This window comes from Tursiops truncatus, chromosome 21, assembly GCF_011762595.2.
Source record: "Tursiops truncatus isolate mTurTru1 chromosome 21, mTurTru1.mat.Y, whole genome shotgun sequence".
In the NCBI taxonomy this organism is placed as follows: domain Eukaryota; kingdom Metazoa; phylum Chordata; class Mammalia; order Artiodactyla; family Delphinidae; genus Tursiops; species Tursiops truncatus.
Window position 1 is genome coordinate 17,491,510 of NC_047054.1, and position 23,359 is coordinate 17,514,868.

A 23,359-nucleotide genomic window follows, 5' to 3' on the forward strand; every position below is an offset into this window, starting at 1 on the left:
ACTCCAGGGCTCATCCATATTCTCTACTTCTTGCCTAAGTATATTTTTTTAAAGAACTTTAAAACATGTTTGTTTTAGTGTATAATCTAGGTTTATTATACACTAGTGTATAGTCAAGGGTAGTCAAGGGTAGTCAAGTCAAGTCTAGTGTATAATCAAGGTTGCTTTTTTAAAACATTCAACTTTCACATTATAAATGATTAGGGCATTTAAGATACTTTCAATACTAGGCTTTAGGGCCTATACATACTGACAGAAAAAGAAACAAACCTAAATTCTGACAATAGTCTTAGTTTCAGCTGAATAAAAAAACAACAGAACTGAAGCTTTCCATGGTAACAGTTCTTTAATTCAGCATCAACAGAACTCTACTTTGGGGCATTATGTTTTTTTCTTAATTTGATTAAGCACCTTTATCTGTCAAACAAGAAACATTAAGTATTAAATTCAGGTCAGGATTGAACTCCTTACATTGTTAAATCTTCCCTAGAAGATGCAACAAAAATCAGTTTGTTTTCATGAATCATAAAATAATATGTCCCTTCTGAGCAATAAGGAGCTGCTTTAGCATAAACCAGAGCTTAAAGTCACTTATCAAAAGGCCCCCTTTGGTTTAATTGGTATTCAGAAATAAGTCAACACAAAAGATGAATAACATTAACACATTTTCCCCCCAACTGTAAACAGTACAGAAATACTGAATATTGGCTATATGAACAGTAACATCAAAGATCTACGTTTGGGCGTTGTCACCATTTTGTTTTTGCTGTCACTCTTTTGCAGTGAGAGGGCTTCAAGAGATTTAAAGTTGTCTTCATTGACATTGGCCAGACTTTCATTTCACCTTTTTGTTGGTAAAGAACAATTCAAGGGTGCTAGAGACTGAGCTCTTAATAACCTAGACTGCATTATGGACAAGCATCCTCTTTACTTACATCCTTTTTTTTGGAAGATGGAAAAAACATCCTATTTCAGAGCCTCCTGCTATACTGAACATCGTGCTGGGAGATACTTCATAGTTTGTGATCCACAGGAGTTCCTTTGAAACAAGCCTACTTGAACTCATCCCTTCAGTGATGTCCACTTGATACAAATCGGGACACTACTGTAAAAGAATAACAAATCCATCATGGCAAAGACAAAAGGAAGGGTGCACGGTTTGGACCATTATAAAGTCTAACACAGTTGCCTGTATTCTGTAACAAAGTAAGATATTTTGGTAGTAAATTCTAAATCTAGTGGAGGAAGAGATTGCTCAGTTTTAAAATCAAGACTTCTCTAATGTTGGAATGTATTTAATGTTTTTAGTAAGTGACATGATCAAATTGCTAAAGTTTTAATAAACATTAGAATCTATGAATTTTTACCAAGGTAAAAAAATTCTGGTGGTGTCTTTGTAAAAGAGTAACAAATCCTTGAGGTGTGTAACACAATTTGCTTCCACAGGTAAGAGGAAATACTTCTAAGTTGGCTAAGTATGTGGAAAAGGAGTGCAGGCTGTTAAAAAACATTTGGGGTTACTTAGAACAGTTTTCCACAGAAGGATCTTACCCAGAGATGTATGTTACTAGCGAAAATCCATTGTTGAAATGCATCACTTCAGATAAAATGTTAGCAGATCAGAACCTGTAGTCTGTGGAAGGGGGATGGTCGTACTGGAGGATACCTTCATCACGGTTTACAGTGTAAGTGGATTTGCGTTTAAGTTTTATGAGGTTAGAATATACGTGGTGGCTTTTCTAAAAAAAATTCATAATAGTATCAGAACTATCACTTTTACAGGTAAATATTTGACAATAAGTGTGTACCACAGTATACAGTAAGAATCAGCCCAGCAGGTTTACATGTACTATTGCAAAATAGGGAAAATTTGCTAGTTTATAATATAAGGGAGTAGCAGCTTTTTCACAGGTTTTCTTGAAGCATGAATCACATTTCTAGCTTAATTTTTTATGAACATGGTTTATAAGACCTTTGTGTATGATTTTCCCAGTGAAGATGGTTTTCTGTCAAACATATGCCATATTTCCAACAGTTATCTATTGATTACAGCACACTCAAATGTTAGTCTTTTTCTAATTGTCCTCAGACTCCTTTAACTACTAATGAGCAATCACCTCATCCTGTCATCCACTTCATCTCCAAAGACCTATGTTATAACCAGGTTGTAGACATGAATCTTGCCTGCAGGAGCTCTGGTAGATGATTAGGAAAAGTATATCTTTAAAGCAACTTAGATTGTTAGTGCAAAGGCAATTTCATATAGACAGCTAACAAAGGTGATCAACCAGACTTTATTATGGTATAACAGGAGGGAATTCATAGATAAGCACTTACTTGAATGTCTCATCATTGTATTCAGATGCAGTTTTTTTTTCTCTTTGAAAAAAACAAATCTTTCACTGCACAATGGCAAATAGCTAATGTATATGAAGCATTTGTACAACATTTTTAAATGAAAAAATTCTTAAATATTGATACCTATATGATATAATCTCTAAAAACAGGAAAAATCAAAATTATCATTTAATGGACTGTCAGGACATACTTCAAGGGTCTTCAAGTTTGAGTTAAGCAATTAAATTTTTTAAAGCAAAGTGTTTAAAGTGTTTTTAAGGTACATTTTATAAATATATACAAAACGTAGGTCTATTTGATGCTCTGTTCACTCAGATAAAATTTATACTGCAAATCTAATGATATGCCATCATCTCCAAAAATTATAACCCCTTAGAGTTAAAAACACAACTAAACAAAAAACATTTTAAAGATTAGTCACTGTATGAAACCAAAAAGGGAACCATTACAACTTAATGAAAAAAACTTTATTTTGAAAAATGTTTTCATCTGATTCTAATGTATATTGACTTATGGATTTGAATAATTACATGAAAGAGCTAAAGGGAGGGGGGAAAATTAACAGTACTCTAGCAAGGTAAAGAATAAAAATCCCTCTTTTTCCCCTAATTTCTAGTTTGACAGGAGGGGGTCACCCAACAGAATCCTGTCCGTAAAAACAGCTCTAGTACTGTGCTTTGAAAAACATCTGGCTGCATATAATTCTGAATACATTATGTGATGCTCTTGCCCTTAAGACTTCTAACAGGAGCTATAGGTTCCAACCTGGCACTTCAGGTAATGAAAACGATGACCAAACAATGCTTTAGGATAAAAGTAAGAATGTATCATATCTTCCGAGTTTTCTTGAAGTAGATTGTCAGATCAAAATCTTTAGTTTAAAAAAAAAAACCTGAAAAAGACCACCATCCTATTGCTCAAAGAATTGCACTCAAATGATTTATAAAATGGACTGGGCTGACACTGGTTCTTTTATGAAGTCATTTAATATAAAACTTCATATTTTTAGCAAGGATGAGCAACTGCAAAGATCTGTTACTCCATTATCCTCTGGTCTTCTAGTCTACTTTGTGTTGAATTTATCTAATTCAGATTTTGAAAACTTTAATACCATTTTCTCTTTGTTTAAATACCAGTTCCTTAGCTGTGTAGTCTTAAAGGGTAATCTGCTTTAAATTCTCAAAATCAGTACCAAAAAAATGTATATAGCGTATTCTAATTGCTAACATTTACAAAACTTGCACTCCATCAAATTAAAAAAGAATAAGACTCTTTAATAGTGCATAGAAGGCACAAGAGCTTCTTAGTATATTTACTGAAGCCGAACATTTTGGCATCAACAAACACACCACTGTAGTTTATCTTAAACTCAGTTTCCAAACAGCACACCATTCAGTTCCTGTGGGACTAAATTTCCAAAAGGATAGGACTTTTGTTTGATGATTTGCATAATTTAATCTTAACAGGTATTTGAGGACCTATGTAGTTTAACTGTCATACTTCTGATGAGAGGAAAAAGAAATAATATAGATGTCAATGAAGGATTAATTCATTGGCCCATCAGGGATTCTTAACAAAAATTCAATGTTTGCTATGTTCAATAGAATAACCTAAAAAGAGACTTTTAAAAGCTAAACCAGCAAAAGAATATCATAAACCAATCTTCATAATTGTTATTATAGACTTTCCCCCATTTTCAGATAATTAAAATAAATGAAAAATATATTTCTGATGTAATAGAAATGTATTAATTCTGACAAAGATTTTCCAGCCAGTTGAGCTCAAGCTTCAATGATCACTTCTTTTCCAGCAGGGAACAAAGGCTAGAATTAAAGTCTGGCAAAAAAAAAAAAAAAAAAAAAAAATGGATGGTCATCTTCAACTGCAGGCCACTTGAAATTTGTAATGATTCATAGTTTTTACAGTTCACGCAGCCTAAGGCTAGATTCACATCAGAGGGAGTAAACAAGTCTCATCTGCTACCTCCACCTTCTCGTAGGTAACAGGTTTTACGAATAAAGCTTATCATTATAATGTTACGCGAAATCTTTTAAATCTCAGTATCTTAATAGTCTCAATTTTCTGAATCAGAAAATCAGAGGATCAGTGGGTTTTTTATGTGGTAAGTTGTGCTCCCCAAATATCTGGGTGAAAACTGGCCCATGACTTTATTCCAAGTTTTTATGATAGAAGATATTTTTGTCCTTGATTCATAAACCATAACTACTTTTAGTGTTTAAGAGGAATCTGTGTTAGCTGAAACAATCTGTACACTGGAGTAAAAATGTGTTATGTTTTAAGCAACAGCTTGGAGAGAAACGGTCAATTCACATTCTGCATATCCAGCCAGAGGGGGTGGGAACAGCTAGTTAGTGGTGCCTTCCTGCGGGAAGCCTCTTCCATCCATCGACAGCACTGATTACCTTGGGATGAAACAGAAAACATGAAACTCTCGTGTTAACTCTAAAAATACAAGCAAACAAAAAATGAACCAACTCATTCATTGTTGCAATAACATCCCTTGTTCAAAATTAAATGTTTTCTATACTAGAAGGCTCATCAGATGAGTTCTTGAATATAGACAGAACTTTACATCAATTCTCAAACTATAATACACACATACAAGAGAAGAGGATCTTGTTAAAATGCAGAAAATACAGATTCTGATTCAGTAAGTCTAGGGTAAGGTCCACAATTCTGCATTTCTGTTAAGCTCCAGGTGATGTCAATACTGCTGGTTTGGGGCCCCAATTTGAGCCACAGGGTTCTATGTTCTTAGTTCTGAATTTGTCTGAGGCCAATAGGAGTATACAAGTGACAAGTGAGTTGTGAGGGGATTTAGGGAAGTAATTCTGAAATACCATGTGCATAGAATCACAGCATTTTGAAGTTTCTATTGTGTAAGAGTGAAGGTTGGGTAGGCTAAGTTTAACCTATACTTTAGCACTATTATGGATTTAGGCACATTTTCACTGTGTGGAAACTATACTGAACCAAGAAATATTTTATAAAAAGGTCACAGGTCATTTACTAATATAATTGAAAAAGGAGAAGAGATATCATTTAGTAATATAATCAAATTAGGTGTATCAATATCAGATAATATTGTTCAGGTTAAATGTGTATTGAATGAATTGCAAGTCTGAGGTATAAAGCAGGAAAAACTTTAAAAAACTATTTTGACTATCAGCTACCTTAGGAAAATTCAATTTTTTAAGGAACTTTTCACTGGTATGTCAACAGAATGAAAAACATTACATCAGAAAACACTTTTTTTTTTCTTTTACGTCAACGCAGTTGATTCATGCTACAATTGGGTTTTTATGACCACTACTGTCATATATTTAAGTGTAATAACATCAACTTTCTGTGAGATATTAAACATCAATGATGTTATTTTATCGCCCATTTACCAACTGTTTATTTAGAACCTACTATGTGTCTGGCACTGCAAAGGGTCGAGAATAATGATGAACAAACACAACACTGATCTTGTCAAAATACTGGGAAATCTACCGGATTTACACACAAAGTTACGTTACTATGTAAGCTTATAAAATATTTCACACAGATAACCTCACATACAATGGTAATTATAACTAATTCAACGTACTAAAAATAATCCTGTGAAACTTTGTATGCTTTACAGAACTATGTTCTGTAAAATACTTTGCTTGTGGTATTAGCTAATGATTCGTATTTATATAATCAGTTATATTTTAAGAATTATTTCCCGAAATTTACACTGTATTCACTAATTAACCAAATTAAGAACATTAAATTTTCACGATCCTAACCATAGTTACAATCAATCTGATCTACTATACCATCATATAGAGTAATCTAAAACCAAAACACTGGCCAAATGGCACACAGAATTACATGGCTATTCATCAAAACCAAAACCAAGTAAAATAAAAACCAGATATCCATGAACTACTTCGACACAATTTTGTTTTAGGTGCTACTCTCTTCCTAGGTCACAGTTTTATAAGTAGAGAGTTATCTTGATAATTTCAATGTTCAATTCTTCATATATTTTTTTAATTTTTAAAAATTTTATTGAAGTACAGTTGATTTACAATGTTGTATTAATTTCTGCTGTACATCAAAGTGATTCAGTTATACATATATACATATATTCTTTTTCATATTCTTTTCCATTCTAGTTTATCAAGGCTATTGAATATAGTTCCCTGTGCTATACAGCAGGACCTTGTTGTTTATCTATCCTATATATAATAGTTTGCAACTGCTAATCCCAAACTCCCAATCCTTTTCCCTTCCACCACCCTCCCCCTTGACAACCACAAGTCCAATTCTTCATATTGTTTACTGTAACAGTACACATAGTTGTTTGATTTGTTAAGATGTTTATGGCTTTGTTCCAAAGGGGCTCCTTATTGTAGCTTTTTATTGACCGCAGCCTTATAAATAGATTTCACTTTAAGGAAACTAATTTGGAACTACAGGTTTAAAAAAATTACGGGTTAAAGAAAATGACTTGGAACACCTAGTATTTTAAGGATGACACATGCTCTGGGGTCCTACTGTGACCGAAAATAGGGGTGGCAGAGATTTGTGCTAACAAGATATAATTATCTTGTATTTAGACCCAGTGAGATTCAACTAATGGGTGGTCAAGAATAAGACCACTGGATATCCTGAAGGAAAGAAAAAAAAAATTGCATGATCCTATGAAATGACAAGACAATTGTCATGTAAAATTCAATATTTTAGGATCAATCTTTGCTATTTAATGCATTACTGTAAAAATGAATTTTGTTCAACTTATATTTTATCAAGTTAACCTAAGTACTAGCTAACATTCAAGCTAAATCCATGTCCAGAGGTCTCCAGCATGACTGATGCAATCCCAAGGGTCAGCTAAGACATTGTATTTGAGTCACTCATAAGTAAATGTTGGGACTTCCCTGGTGGTGCGGTGGTTGAGAATCCGCCTGCCAATGCAGGTGACCTGGGTTCGAGCCCCGGTCCGGGAGGATCCCACATGCTGCGGAGCAACTAGGCCTGTGCGCCACAACTGCTGAGCCTGCGCTCTAGAGCCTGTGAGCCACAACTACTGAGCTCGCGTGCCACAACTACTGTAGCCCGTGCCCCTGGAGCCCCTGCTCCACAACGGGGTGGGGGGCCACCACAGTAAGAAGCCCGTGCACCGCAACAAAGAGGGGCCCCCTCTCGCCTCAACTGGAGAAAGTCCGTGTGCAGAAACAAAGACCCAACGCAGCCAAAAATAAATAAATAAATTTATAAATAAATGTTTATGGAAACTATTTGCCCTAGGAGAGCTAGAGAACTGTTGAAAATATAAAACATAACAATAAAGGAAAAGCTTTTCTTACTTCCGTGAAGTATGAGTAAATTTTGTTAGAAGAGTTAATTCTCATTCTCCATGGTAAGTGCAGGATTGCTCATACCTTCAAGAAAGAACATAAGTTAGCAATTTTTGTTGTTGCTTTTGAACAAATAGGCAGAGACTTGTTTATTCAGTCATGAATCCTGCCAGTGTTTTTCCAAAAGTGACCTGTACGTAGTATGGGTATTTAGAAGATGTTATATAGAACACACACACACATACAGTACAGTTCGCCACAACCGGTGTCACAGAAAAAGCACTTTAAAAACAGTTAAATATATACACCTGAGGAAGTAGGGGTGTGACTAAAATAATGTAAGAAACACTGAGCCTGGCACTTCTCACACTACCTTAAATCACTGTTTTCTAATTCTTCATCTACCTACCTCATTCTTGTCAAACTAATCTTGGAGCCCTTTCTCATCTCACCATTTTCATATTTCTCTTCCTTCTTTTACACCATCCTTTAAACTTTAAATAATTTCTCAATTTACCTATCACAGTAACAGAAAATTAATCTATGTCTCCAAACTAACAGCACACAGAAACCAGAATATCACTTCTACATTAATGTAGAACTATAAAGTGAAATATGAATCTCTTCTGAAAGACAGTTCTTTGTCTTTCTACCCCCCAAATATACATCACTTCTTTGTCTCTAAGGAAACTGAGGGATTCAAAAGGCAAACAGGTGTCATCAATTTTGTTCAGGTAATACCTAGTCCCTCCCATAGACTGAAAAATGGAATGGAATGTTTGAAGGTGAAGAGACAGACCAAATTATGAATACTCAAATCACGGGGATCTTCAGAGGGCATACGCATTTCTCAAGAACAAGACTCTTTAAAGAAACAGAGAATGTGACTGATTATATATTAAATAATGACTTAAGAATTTTTACTCAGGACTGTTTGTTTTTCACTAAATCCCAAAGAGATTTCAAATAAACCAGGAAACACTTTAAAGTGCAGTAAGCCAAGGTCAGGCAAGCACTAGGAAAAGGTTTGAAGAAAAGACTAGAAATGAAGGGGAAACATTTGAAGACTTAAATAGGTCAATTTGGAGATTTTCTGGCTAACAGTGCCTTAATTGAGCATGCATGGTTTTGCACTGAGGAGACCACACATATAATATATACACACCCCTGCACATATGATCACGTATTTTGTTTAATTCTTAACAACCCTGAGAAATAAGTAGTATGTTAAAGATGAAGCTAAGTCTAAAGGAGGTTAAGTAACTTAACAAATACCACACACTGATTAGGTGCCCAAATTGGGATTTGATATCCGGTCTGTCTGCCTTCAAACGCTTCCTTGTTTTTTGCCAATAACCTATATTGACCCAAATCATCAAAAGATTCAAATCAACAATAACAAGAGAGCTGTGAGTGGGATATGAATAAATGACAGGTAGCTAAAGTTATAGCAATTCTGCAATGGCTTTACTTCGACATTTTGAAATGGATAAAACTTCTGAGTAAAAACTACATAATTTGAGATCCCTTTCAGTAGATAGTTTTCAACCTTTTGTCTGAGCTTACTGCACTTTTTCCAATTTTTAAATAAATTATATTTTGAGTTTATCAGTTTATTTAATATGCAGTAATAAAGATTTGGTTTTCTAAATTGGAAAAAGGCCATGTAAATCTATTTTTCACAAAATGATTTTCTACAGCTTCCAGACATTAATCAAAGCACTTCACAAGCAGTTCTTTGAAAACAGTTCTATATTTACAACGGTAGTCTGCCTCCAAAACAAGAAAAATTCTACAGCTAATAAGAATGAAAAATTTTTACCACTTTCACCTTTTAAAAATAAAATATTTCGAAACAGCCGAACAAGCATACTCTTACCAGCTTTACCTTTTCCCAGGTTTGTGCTGTTCTCTGTCCAAGATTGAGAATCAGTAAGAAGGTGGCTCTGGGACTCTCTCAATGGCTTTGCAGGAAATTGATGGTTTTCAGGACTGAATAACAATAATTATCATTAGGTTAACTCTTGATAGTATTAGGGTGAGTGTTTTGCAAAGGATGGAACTCAACCCACTTGTGGTGCAAGATAATTGTAGGAGTTACACAAGAGAATTTGGGGAAAACAGGAACAAGGCATTAAATCATACTGACTCACAATGAAAAAAGCGTTCTCGCTTCAGTTCACTTTTCTTTCTTCTGATTACGATACAAAGACAATCTCTGACTTTGGCAAATCTCCATTCTTAATATGGAGAATAGGCCTCAGCCTAAGACTTTAGCAGGTAAGGGAATCTAGTTAGAACTTAACAGTATTTTATTATTGATTTTATTTTTTTTTAAGTTATATTCTATGGCAAATTATACTAATTTCTCATTTATGACAGTGATATAAAGTTTGGTTTAAAAAAATTTAAGTGGCAATTTAAATAAAAATATTAAAGAAAAATATTAATTTTACAAGTGGAAAAAATATGGAAAAAAATATATGAAGATGATGGTAGAAAGATAAGTTTGAAAAAAACTGACCTACTTATTGTTTCTAAAGTGGCCTAACTGGTCTCGAACAAAGAATTCTCTATCTTTCTCTATAAAACTGAAACAACAAATTTGAACGTTATCTTGCAGGAATGTTGAAAACATCTGACATTGTCAGGTCTTAAAAATCTGATGTTTAATTTGGTAAATAAAGAGTTTAAAAGAAAGACTTTAGGTTTTAAAATTTAAGTAGACATGCCACATATGACATATTAGATGGTATGAAAAAAATGTACATAAAATAGCATTTCACTTAGATTAAAAAAATTATTGGCACAGAAACTATTAGTGTATTATTTTACAACACACCAAAACAGAAATTATAATAATGTTCAAAAGAAAAACCCACTTAAAATTCTTCCAAGAGTAATTTCACATATTTTAGTTGACTATAACTATTATATTTTTTAAAGGATATGCCTTTGCTCCTTAACAATTACCTCATATCTAAAATTTGAGACTATTTCAATTTTGTGCTGCTTTAACAACCCCTTACTAAAATTTTGGGAGGAAAATCTTAAAAAAGAAAAGCTTGTCTCCTATTCATATGAAATATCTCTTTTACTCTAATTCTAATTATTCCTCAGGAAAGGGACCTTAGACCAAGTACAGCTACCTTAGTCCTGGTTTAAGGACTGCTTGGAGATTCATTACTGCTAACAGGAATCTAACAAATGGCAAGGATCCACTCATTCAACAATACTCATTGAGTATCTGTTACATCAGTGAGTAAAGTCTTTGATCTCATGGAAGTTCTGTTGTAACTGAGGAAGAAGTATAATAAATATATAGTAAGTCAGGTGGTAAGGAGAGCTCTGACGACAGTAAAAGACAGTATGAAGGGAATGGAGGGGCAAGTTACGATTATCCAAGGGTTTCCAAAGGCGGCCTCTACTGTAAAGCTACACCTGAGCAGAAAGTAAAGTGAAGGCACAGACCGTTCAGATATCCAGAGGAAGAACCTTTAGGAATAGGAACTGGCAAGTACAAAGCCGCTAAATAAGGAACATGCCTGGTATATCTGAGGACCAGCAAGATCCGTGTGTCTGAGGATTGTGAGTGTCGGGAAGGTGGTACGGGGTGACATCGAGAGGTGTTGGGGAAGAGATTAGTCAGCGCAAGGTAAGGACATTCATTAGCTTTTATTCTGAGCAAGGTGGACAATCAGTGGAGGGTTCTGAGCAGAAGAGTGACACAATATGATTTACGCTTTAAAAGGATCCACTCTGACATTTTAATGGAGAATAAACTGGAGGAGGGCAAACATGGAATCAGAAAGGTCAGGAACGAAGGTACTGAAATAATCCATGTGAGAAATGATGGCTTGGACCAGGAAAGCAGCCTTGGAGGTGGTAAGAAAGTATCCAGGTTATAGATATATCTGGAGGGGACATCTGACAGGATCTACATCTGTATATACAGGGTCCCTGAAAGAGAGGAATCTAGTATGACTCCCAAGTTTCTGGCCTGAGCATCTGGGAGAATGGAGGTCACTACTACTGATACATGAAAGAATGAAGAAGAATCGAGTTTTGGGTGGGGCAAGGGTAGAGATGGCTTGGAATCAAGAGTTCTGCTTTGCACCTGTTCAGCTGGCAATGACTTTTAGATGTTTAGGTGGGACCACTGTGTAGATAATCAAATATACAACTCTGGAGTACACAGGGGAGACCAGCACTAGCCATAGACGATTCATAGGGGCTAATCGGGGGAAATTATAGAATTTTGTAGAAGAGACTTTAGCTGTCAAAATCCAATCTCAACATTTAAAGGAAAGGGAAGAGAAGCCCGGAGAGGTTACGTGACCTCTTCTAGATCACCTAGCTGGGTAACAGTGCCAGAACTAGGATTTCTCCCAACGCCCATTGTACATTTAGTAGGAGAGATACTATCTCTAAAACCCAAATAAACTACAAAAACCTCTTAACAAGGATAAAAAACATTATTGAAAATTACTGTTAACTTTTATAAAAGCAGGAAAGCATTCTAAGTAATTTATTAAAACTAGATTTTTCTGCCCTGAGGTATATTAAAAAAAAAAAAAAAATTAGCATTTAGCTCTGTGGAATTTTAAAGCCAAAACTCACAGGGCAGGACCCAGTAAGACTCTGGTGCCTTTGAATGTCCCTGTGACACACATGGGAACGGCCTCCTCATTAACTAACTGGTAGAGCCTGGACTGCACATAGCTCACTCTAGGGATGGGGGGGGCAAATAGGTTTCATCTCATGACGATTTAAGATGACTTTGGAATGGCTGCCAGAATCACCACCTTGAGATGGATGCTGGGGTCACAACAGGCTCCAAGGGACAAAGCGCCGTGATCAATAAGAAACACGAACTAGATGGGGAGACTATAAGCATAGGTGCTGTGAACACAGCATTCCAGCAACTAAGAAAACCTTTAAAATTTAACTAATGATATTATGGTCATGCTTTTACTATTGGCTTTCATTTAAAAATTAGAGGTATGGTCACATCAAAAAAAAAAGTCTCTCTTGAACATGTAAAAAAATGTTTCAACTTAAAACTTCATGTAGAGCATTTTGAAACATTTAGATAGTTTCGCCTTTTGGCAGTTAGTAGCCAAGTCAGAATCCAATTTCAGGTCTTCCTCAAATGCCTGATAGACTGGAACCAAAAGAGACTTAAAGCAGTAACCAAAGTCTCCAGACAATGAATTTCCAAGACTCCCTCCTCTCTCTCTCCACAGAAATGGCTCAGATCATGCTTAGAGGTCTTGGAAGAGTACCAAGGATATGGTGCCCATTGCTAACGGGACTGTCAAGCAGATGTCTGGGATTCCACTTCATCTCCAAAGGCCTGATCCAGGCAGGGAAGTTTTTTGATCTCTTTATAACGGTTACGGCAGAGAAGAAAGGCCCAGAGGGTCAGAGGGAAAGTTTACCCTGTCTGCTCACCCGATCACTAGGGGGACTAATTTGGACTTACGTTATTTTCTTTTAAGCACCACATTTAAAAATAATCATAATTTATTTCCATTAACAAAAATGTATAGAGAGTTAACACCTGTTTACTGACCACCCAGATTAATAACAGAATTTTATAATTATGACTGAAGCTCCCTATGTAACCCTCCCCAGTCATACTTTCCTCTTACCCTCATTCCAGGTAGAAACCAGTGTAGTAAATTATCTTAAGTTCTTAAAATTTTTTTTCAAAGGAACATATAATTGAAGGACGCAAGAGGATAAAGTATATTCTTTGAAAGTAAAATAGAAAAAAAAAAATGGACTCACTTTTTAGATGATGAATTCAATCCTGCAGGAGTAGACGGCTGTTCAGGATCCTGGTTAACAAGGCAAGTTGGAAAGGAGCAGCCATCACCTAGACTGTAATTAGAATAAAAACTTACAATTATGCAGTAAAAAAGATGATCTCTGTGAGTAGAACATAGTTATATTATGGACAAAGCGTGTATATCAGACATTGGCTTGAATGTGGTATGTTTATGGAGATGTGAGTCAATTGATTTCCACATTGATATAACAGTGAGTCATAAAATAATACTGTAAAAAATAGTTTTTATGCAGAATTACAGAGTTCTTTTGTTGGATTACTTCCATTTTCAGTCTAAACCCTGAAAATTTTCACAATAAAGTACCTTGAAAAAATGGGTAGCAACCAGTACTTCTTCTCATCACCAAAAACCTGTCGCATATTTTTACTGAAACCCAAGCTGAATCCATTCTTATCTGTTCCATGTCGAAATACTGGACTTCTAAATGCCTCTAGAAAAGATGGTAGAGCAATCACATGAGTAAAGAGCACATCATCTAGCAACCCCTATAGTTAGAAATGACGGAATTAAATGAAGAAACTCTGAAAACCAATGGCTAGCCTCCTGTGACTGCTTCTGTGCCTATCAACAGCCCTGCAATGAAGATTGTCTATTCTTTTAAAACAAACATAAAATATGATTAGATCTATTTTAGTTTTTAAGTAACCCTTTTATTCTTGCAGCAGCACATCTGCATTGCAGAAAATTAGAAAATGCAAACAAGTAAATAAAACTTTACATCTTCTAAATCTTTATTAAATGGACGGCTGGATGGATAGAGAAAATAATTACAAATGTACATTTTTTTAACCAAAGTGCGACTAAAGATACATTCTACCACCTTTTTTCAGTTAATAAATTCCATTTTCCAATTTCATTAAAATTTTATCTCATCCAATCATAATTTTTTTTCTAGCTGATCAAAAATGTACTTTAAAGCTCTTTGTCCAAACCAGGGTCCAATGCAGAGCCGTACATCATAGCTGGTTATGCCCACTCTGCATATGGAAGCTGAGGTTCAGAGAGACCGTGCAACTTGCTCAAAATATCACAAAAAATAAATGACAGAAGTGGAACTTGAACAAGGTCATCAAAGTTCTGTCTATGATGCTACATTTTCTTCTTAAATAATGCCGAGATGCAAAATCTAACATGTTAGTTTTGGGGTGCAAATAAACATAGAAGTGTAATGATTTCTGCCCATAATTTAAAAAAGGAAAAATATAACTAGCAGAGTCATGGTACTATGAAAAATGTGATTTGCAAGATCTTTAACATTTATCAACCTAGGTTATATAGCTTTTTATAAAACGCTTTAATAATTATAGGACCATACTGTCCAGAGGAAGTTCTTTCAGTGTTACAAGTTAAATCTAGACGTTTCTAGAAGTTAAAAGCTAGTAGAAAAATTTACGTTTGAAAAATAATTTAATTGTTCTACATATAATTTGAAATAAGGTACTTTGTTTAGAAATTATTATACCAATATTTTCACCCTAATAGTACTTGCTGGGATAAGATTTCACCTGAATCCTAAAAATGAACATTCACTGACTATATACTACAATTAATCTTCACTGACTATTATAATAATGGAATCTCATAGCCAGTATCACACTCTTTTGATTACTATAGATTTGTTGCAAGTTTTATAAACAGGAAGAACTTAACAAATTTTTTTGGTGGATATTGTTTTTGCTATTTGGGGCCCCTTGAAATTCCATATGAATTTGAAGATTAGCTTTTCCATTTATGCATGAAAGGCCATTGAAATTGTAATAGAAATTTCAATAATCTCCTTTGGGATGGTTCATTGATAGTATATAGAAACACAACTGATTTTTTTGCATATTGATCATGCAACTTTGCAGATTTTATTAGCTCTAATAGTTTTTACTGTGGATTCTTTACGGTTTTCTATATATAAGATCATTTCATCCACAAAAACAATAGTTTTATGTCTTCCTGTGCAATTTGAATGCCTTAATTACTTTTCTTGAGTAATTTCTCTGGCTAGAATTTCCAGTACAGTGCTGAACAGCAATAGTGAAAGACGGAATCCTTGGTTTATTTATTTAGGGCAAAGGTTTATTTTTCACCACTGAGTATCATATTAGCTGAGAACTTCTCATAAAGTCCTTGTCAGGTTGTAGAAGTTCCCTTCCATTCCAGCTTAAGTGTTTTTATCAACAAAGGGCGTTGTATTTTGTCAAACACTTTTTCTGTTACAGTTGAGATAAAAATGTGCTTTTTTCCCCTTCATTCTATTAATGTGGTATATTACCATTGATTGATTTTTATACATTGAACCACCCTTGCATTCCTGGGATAAAAGGTTATATACCATGACGAAGTAGGATTTAACGTGCTGCTGGATTTGCAGATATGTTATTGGGAATTTCTCCACCTATATTCATAAGGAATATTGGTCTACAGCTTTCTTTTCTTGTGATGTCTTTGTCTGACTTTGGTATTAGGGCAATGTTGGCCTCACAGAATGATTTAGGAAATGTTTCCTTCTCTCCTAATTTTGGGCATAGTTTGAGAATAATTCATGTTAATTCTTAAGTGTTTGATAGAATTCATCAGTGAAGCCAACTGGTCCTGAGCTTTTCTTTGTTGGGAGATTTTAAATTACTGATTCAATCTCCTTACTTATTATAAGTCTATTCAGGTTTTTATTTCTTCTTGAGTCACACTGGTAGATTGTGTTTCTAGGAATTTGTCCATTACATCTAGGTTACCTAATTTTTTTTTAATTTATTTTTTGGCTGCGTTGGGTCTTCGTTGCCGTGCGCGGGCTTAGTTGCTCCACGGCACGTGGGATCTTCCTGGACCAGGGTTTGAACCCGTGTCCCCTGCATTGGCAAGCAGATTCTGAACCACTGCATCACCAGGGAAGTCCCAAGGTTACCTAATTAAACTTTCTTATTTCTGCAAGGTTGGTAGTCATGTTCCCACTTTCATTTCTCATTTTCATGATTTGAGTCCTCTTTTTTGCTTTCTAGTTATAGGCTTGTCATATTTGTTGATATTTTCAATAAACTAATTATTGATTTCATTGATCTTCTGTTTTTTAGAATTCTGTTTCCATAATGTCCTGTCTAATCCTTATTATTTCCCACCTTCTTCTGGCTTTGGGTTTACTTTTTGCTCTTCTTTTCATAGTTCCTTAAGGTGTAAAGTTATTGATTTGAGGTATTTCTTTTTTAATGTAAGCATTTATAGCTATACATTTCCTGCTAAGCACTGCTTTTGCTGTATCCCATCTCTGCAGGGCTTCTGAACATACTGTTTTCTCTGCCTGAGATGTTCTGGCTCTGACTTCTTAGTTTAAATATACTTCTTGCTTTTGTGAGCTCTTCCCTGACCACTCCATCTAAATAGGTTCCCTTCTACCATCCCCAGACCTTGATTCAAACCTGAACATCCTGTTTGTTTCTTTCGAAGCACTTCACATTTTGTAATTACGTTTATGTTTGGTTATTGATTTTCTGTGTCCCTCACTAGACTATTTCACCCTTGCTAACCACTGTATATACACAATGCTTTACACACAATGGACAGTCAAAAAATATATGGAATGAGTGAATTTGTATTTGTCCCACAAGACAATGTGGGAAACAAGACTGATTTTACAGCTTCAGGACAGGTTAGCATTTAATCATATGGCAACTTCTGATGACTGTTTGGTTTTGCATTTAAAGTTCTGTTAACTACAATAATTGGATACTCACCTAATGTAGATTTATTTTTGCTGACTAGCCAACAATGATAGCCAAACAGAGAAGACAAGCTGACAGAAAACATAGCTGCAGCAAAGAATAAAAACATAATATGGAACTTGGCTTGAGTATCAGGTAGGCCATTCTATAAAGAAAGGAAGAAAATAAAATGTTTTGTCAAAGGGATAAGTATTCCCCTACTTTTATACGTAAGATTTTTTTCCATAAAATTTTTCTTAAATTTAGGTATGGAGAAAGATATATGGCTTTATGTTAAAACTTTGAGGAAAAAATACATCTTCAGGTTCGAATAAATGTTTACTAGAACATGAATATATATGTATATATATATGGAAAATATATTAAAATTTGGGATATTTATTTTCTTTTGTATAACCAAATTCATAGAAAAAGTATGATGTGTGTAAACTATATCAGTAGGGAACAAGATAAAACAAGCTATAAAATATAGCTTTTAATTTACTTCCTGAAAATGTTTTGTTAACATACTCCAGATTTACAAATGCTTAAACAGTTTGATTATAATGCCAGAAAATGGAAGGTTAATTGGCACAATTTAGCTACTCTTCTCATTGATGTTTTACATCACTACAAACAACAGCATCAACTACAAACACACAGAACACATCCACAATAATACTTCAAGCTACTTTAAACAACATCGTCACAAAAAAGATCAACACTAGTTTATAACACCTGTCTAGAATAAACCTTACAGTACCCATGGGATGAAAAAGGCCATCTCAAAGCAAAACCAGACTGCTCCTTGTTCGTATGTCCAAGGAGACCTGGAGTCCCTCTAGAATGGCAGGCTTGGGGACACTTAGTGAAGCACCAGAGCTGCCAGGACGTGTCCCCTTCTGATATTCTGTTTCAATATCCTGTAGTACCTGTCAGATTGACCCAGGTCACAAGATCTCACTGATAGCTTTTGACAGCAGAGTCAACACAGTGAAAACCAGTCGTTCCTTTACAAATTTATTTGTGGTATGGAAATAAAAGCATCCACAGGAATGAGGAGCAGTGAGGCCACAGGCTCTCAGACATTCATTAGAGATCATTCTTCCAGCTGGACACTGGAAGTATCCTTGAACGCTAGGCCATGTTCATTCACCTGTGGATTCCTAGCACTTAGCAATATAACTGGCACATAACAGGATTCAATAAATCTTTAGTATTGAATGTGGTTCAAATCTCACATCAGTGATCTAGCAATTCAGAAAGCCTTACCATAAGAAAGGATAATTTAATGAATGTAATAAAGCAACCCTACAGGGGATAACTGTTATTTTTTACCATTGTTTGGTGTTGTAAGGAATATCTTTGGGTATTTAAAACACATAGTTCTAACTTCATTTTGCTTATGTTTAAAATATACAGTGAAGAAAACAAATGAGCTGCCTAAAGCATATACAATGCCTAATAACAATTCAGGACATTATAGGTATAATAGTTTAATAATAGTTTTACACATAAAGAAATACTTCTATTTTTTCAATACTAAGAAAAACATTCTTCTTATATAGTCAATTCTCGTTATTCGCAGTGGTGCTGTTCTATAAAGTTGCCATGAACACCGAATTTGTGAATCCTGAACCATTTCTCCTGGGAAGATACAGCGTTAGGGTCCTGTAAGCCTCTGGTCACAATATTTTTGTCAAATGATCAATACGTAACCTTGTTCTGTGTGTTTCTGCTTATAAAACCTAATTTATACCTTATTTAATGCATATTAAATAACAGAACTCACAGCCACCAGCACCATAACTCAGGTCTGAAGGAAGCTTATCTAAACACTAAACACATGTATTTTCTCCATCAGGCACATCTCAGTCTCTTCTTCTGCTCAAACACTAGACAGCACTTCAGCGCTAGGCTTGAAGACCTTTTAAGCAATGAAATCACCAACAAAAAAGCACAAAAATGCAAAAGACATGGCACTAAATAGAATGAAAAAGCACACTTATTTACAGTATGTGAGTTCCAACAGGAAGGCAGCAGGTCCTCTGGTTTGATCTCAACTAGAAATGTGCACGTGGGTGACTCACATTTTCCCTACTCTGTGCATGTTTGCAAATGACCACAAAAGCTACGTTGAGTATTGACTCTGAGGTTACAGATAAATGTTAGCAAGTACGTGAATTCACAAACACAGAATCTGCGAATAATGAGGACTGACTATATATATATAAGTTAGCGCTCTTCTATAAAATTAGTGTCAGGATTAATTCACTACTGAAAATCTATAATATACCAAAAAAAGTCACCAAGGTAATGACTTACGGTCCAAAATTTGATAAAATACTGTAAATCTGTAGCAGCAATAAAAAGGCAGTACAGCAGAGAATAAGCCAAGAAAAGGAGGAAAAATTTATAATTTGAAAATCCAACACAATTGTTCACCCTGTTAACAAAACAAAAACAACATTTTCAATGAGTTTTACATTGTCATCCTAGGTTTACATATGCTCAACCTTAATACAAGTATTTTGTTTCCTAACATTTAAAATTTATTGGCATTTCTTTAAGCATAACTCAGAAGATTTCTTTATACATACAAACATTAAAACATCCACTTCACTAAAAAGGAATTTCTATGTTCAGATTTTTAAAATTTGATATATATGTAATACTGCTTTAATCAATCATGACCCCTATATTTCCTGTCCAGTTATACAAATAAACACATGCCTTAAGCATAGATACTGTGAGAAATCTACTAATACCAAGCAGATAAAAGGAATTTTCTAAGTTCTTCTCTGTGTTACCTTTGGGTTTGATTTCTAACTACGATTAAGTAATTTAAAAATTTTTCAAGTTTTCCCAAATTAGATGAAATTTCTTCAGAGACTACTTGCATGCCGTCAGTATAGCACTGAAGCAACCAGATTATCAAAGCATATTAAGTGGTAGGTTTAAGAAAAGAAACAGGACTGGGAACCAGACAGCCAGGTTGTCGTGCACATTTGATGCTAAATAACTATGTGGCCCCGATAAAGTGCTATCGTCTCTAAGAATTTCATTTTCCTTATCTGTCCAACAAGCACTCTGAGATCCTTTCTGAGAGCCAGCTCTATATGTTATGATTCCGAAAATGGAGATATATAATTCTCAGTCCTTACTCTGAAATCACTCTATTTGGTAAGAGGGGTGGTAAGAATTCAAACTACTGTACCAATAAACATAAATACAAATACAACTCATACTTTACAGTCACACTTTTTCTATCCAAGCCTTTTCCCCCCTTTTCATAAAGACAAGGGAATTCCTAGACAGTGTATGTGACACAACACCTAAGCGGAACTGGCTGCTATCTTCACGGGTTCACTTTGTTAATTGGTATAATAAACTCATTGCATAGAACACATAGGTGTTTCTTCTCCTCAAACACCTTTGTTCCTACTCTAATGTTAGTATAAGGTAATCTTGCTCTCTACTGACTTTGCCAATAAACTGAAACATTTTTCTTTCTCTCTTAAGGTTAAACTATGTTCATATGAAAAATGTTTACTCAGCTACACAAGATGAACAAGTTCTAGATCTGCTGTACAACACTGTGCCTGTGGTTAGCAAACTGTACTGTGGAGTTAAAATTTTGCTAAGAGGACAGAGCTCATGGTGAGTGTTCGTACAATTAAAAAAATTTTTGTAATTAAAAAAATTCAAAAGTCAAACACTGGGCTTATGAATAAACAGAAATTTGGAACAAAAATGGAAAATGTGTACATCTTCTACCTTAAAAAATATAAGGCAAAGGGAACAGCATTAGATTCAGTAATTTTGGAATTTAAGGGTATTGTGTATGACAAATGCATAAAGAAGGCAAAACTGTGGGTGCACGCTGTATGAAAACAGTAACATTTGCAGTTCTAGAGATTCCAGTGTGAGTGCAAACCAGTTACTGAGATTGCCTCTTACGACATCTGAACAAAATAATGGCAAGAAATAATACTGCAAACAGTTCCATACTAGCCTAACCTAAATGTATTCTGTCACAAAAGGATATAGGATATTCCCTGTGCTTCCGTGCGTTGGTTTCAAGAGGAGAGAACGGGCAGACAAAGGCTGGGTGCGTTAAGACTGGACATGTGGATGGAGACAACGACTCTTTTGTGGATGAGGGGAAAATGAGAAGGGACAGGAAAGACTGTTTCTCTTCCTGCAGGAATGTAAGAAGCAGCTTTTGTATTAGATGACAAATCGCGTTTTTATAGAAAGGAAAATGATTTTGAACGTAGATTTTACAACATGTAATTTAGCTTACTTTAACTTCTACTTAGGGTCATGGTGTAATTTGCCATGTCAGAGCCAGGAAACAGGAGAAAGTCAGTAAATAAAGACCAGGTATTTTAGAGTCTGATGGGTACTTTGAACTTGAGGAAATACAGTAATAATATTTATTCTTAATAACCTCTTAGTCTCATCATGACAGACAGCTTTTGGTTAGACATTTTAACTGCCTACTACTCTGTAGACTCAGTTTGAAAAGGAAGTGCATGTTTCTGAGTCTGAATGACTTTATATGGAGAAATAAAACACATTCTAGGTAAATACGCCTTATATGTTGTTTAAATTCAGGGTAAATAGCTCTTGGCTCTGTTTTAGGGAAATTGCTTTCTGAGTCTAAATTGGAAAAAGAACATAATACAAAAAAAAAAAAAAAAGATGGAAAGAAAGTAGCCTCTGAAGTCCAAAAACCTTGCTATATGACTTTAAGCCCACTCTTTATCTGAGACTCAACTTTCCTCTTCTTTAAAATGAAACAAGTAATTCCTAGTAATATCTGTCACTGTTATAAGGATTACAGATTTTTACAGATATATGGATATATCATCTTTAGACATTACAGGCACTCAATAAACTGAGGCTAAAATTATTTAATTTAATTAGGGCTACCTAACCACTGGCAAGCATGTCAAGGTACACTGTTAATATAATTAATTGATAAATGAAAATTTTATATTAAAAGAAAAAGCACTTCTTTGACAGGAAACCCAATAAGGCAAATACTACAGGATCTCCACTTTAGTTAAAAAAGAAGTGTGAGGTTGATCCCCTGCACCCTGAAGGGTACTCTTAACTGGCCATAGCAGACATGGCTGAAGTCACTGAGAACAGAAGAGGTATGGCTCTATGATCTTTCCAACACTAAAAGTTGACAGATACTGAATTTCAAAATCATACACAAGACCTGGATAAAAAGGTTCCCCACAGTTTGGGAACATACTAATAAAGGTCTTAGTAAGTGACTGTTACACATTCACATAATGGCTGTAAAGAAGATCTTTTATATGCTGATATGAAACAATTTCCAGGATATATTAAGTGAAGGGAAAAAAAGGCAGAGACCCAGTCCATAAGGCAAACTCTTGTGTTAAAAAAAAATGTGTAAAAAATTTTCTTGTGTGTATAAAAAATATTAAACACACGCACACGTACAGATTTTTTTTTTTTTTTTTTTTTTTGCGGTACGCGGGCCTCCCACTGTTGTGGCCTCCCCTGTTGCAGAGCACAGGCTCCGGACGCGCAGGCTCAGCGGCCATGGCTCACGGGCCCAGCCGTTCCGCGGCATGTGGGATCTTCCCGGATCGGAGCACGAACCCGTGTCCCCTGCATAGGCAGGCGGACTCTCAACCACTGCGCCACCAGGGAAGCGCACACATACAGATTTATATCTGAAAAGCACACGTGACATTTAGCAACCAACACTGGTTCCCTGTGAGGAGTGGAAGGAGGTGGGGAGGAGGGGCTAAGAAGAACACCTGCACCTTTTTATTTTTGAATTTAGAACTGCGAGTGTGTATTATCTGTACATTTTTTCATTTAGAATTTTAATTTGAAATTTAAAATAAATAAAATGGCTGCTCCATTAGCTGGCACCAGGTGAATATTAGGTCCTCAGCACCAAACCCTTCACAAGTCGACCTGGCTACTGCTTTCTGCAAGGGAGTGCCCGGATCTGGATGGTGGCTGGGGCAGTGGCTGCAGCACAGGAGGTGACAGTGCAGAGAAGCAGCAACACAGAAGCTGAAAGGCACTGCAGTCAGTCCATTCAACTTCTTCCACA

At 35.3% G+C, this 23,359-nt stretch overlaps 1 protein-coding gene across 2 annotated transcripts in view; it reads right to left on the reverse strand.

The window, feature by feature from the left end:
* Window positions 1–2,275: 2,275 nt before the first annotated feature.
* ZDHHC2 (zDHHC palmitoyltransferase 2) overlaps window positions 2,276–23,359 on the reverse strand; it is a 68,564-nt gene continuing 47,480 nt past the window's right edge. Inside the window, exons 7-13 of one of the 2 annotated variants that reach the window (XM_019921319.3) lie at window positions 19,576–19,696; window positions 17,284–17,416; window positions 13,871–13,997; window positions 13,506–13,598; window positions 9,601–9,704; window positions 7,722–7,796; window positions 2,276–4,781 (exon numbers count right to left, since the gene is read on the reverse strand). In XM_019921319.3, the coding sequence (XP_019776878.1) occupies window positions 7,756–7,796; window positions 9,601–9,704; window positions 13,506–13,598; window positions 13,871–13,997; window positions 17,284–17,416; window positions 19,576–19,696 (619 nt within the window). In that variant the 3' untranslated portion in view covers window positions 2,276–4,781; window positions 7,722–7,755. Of the gene's footprint in view, window positions 4,782–7,721; window positions 7,797–9,591; window positions 9,705–13,505; window positions 13,599–13,870; window positions 13,998–17,283; window positions 17,417–19,575; window positions 19,697–23,359 lie in introns of both variants that reach the window. The other variant, XM_019921309.3, reaches the window with a different exon arrangement.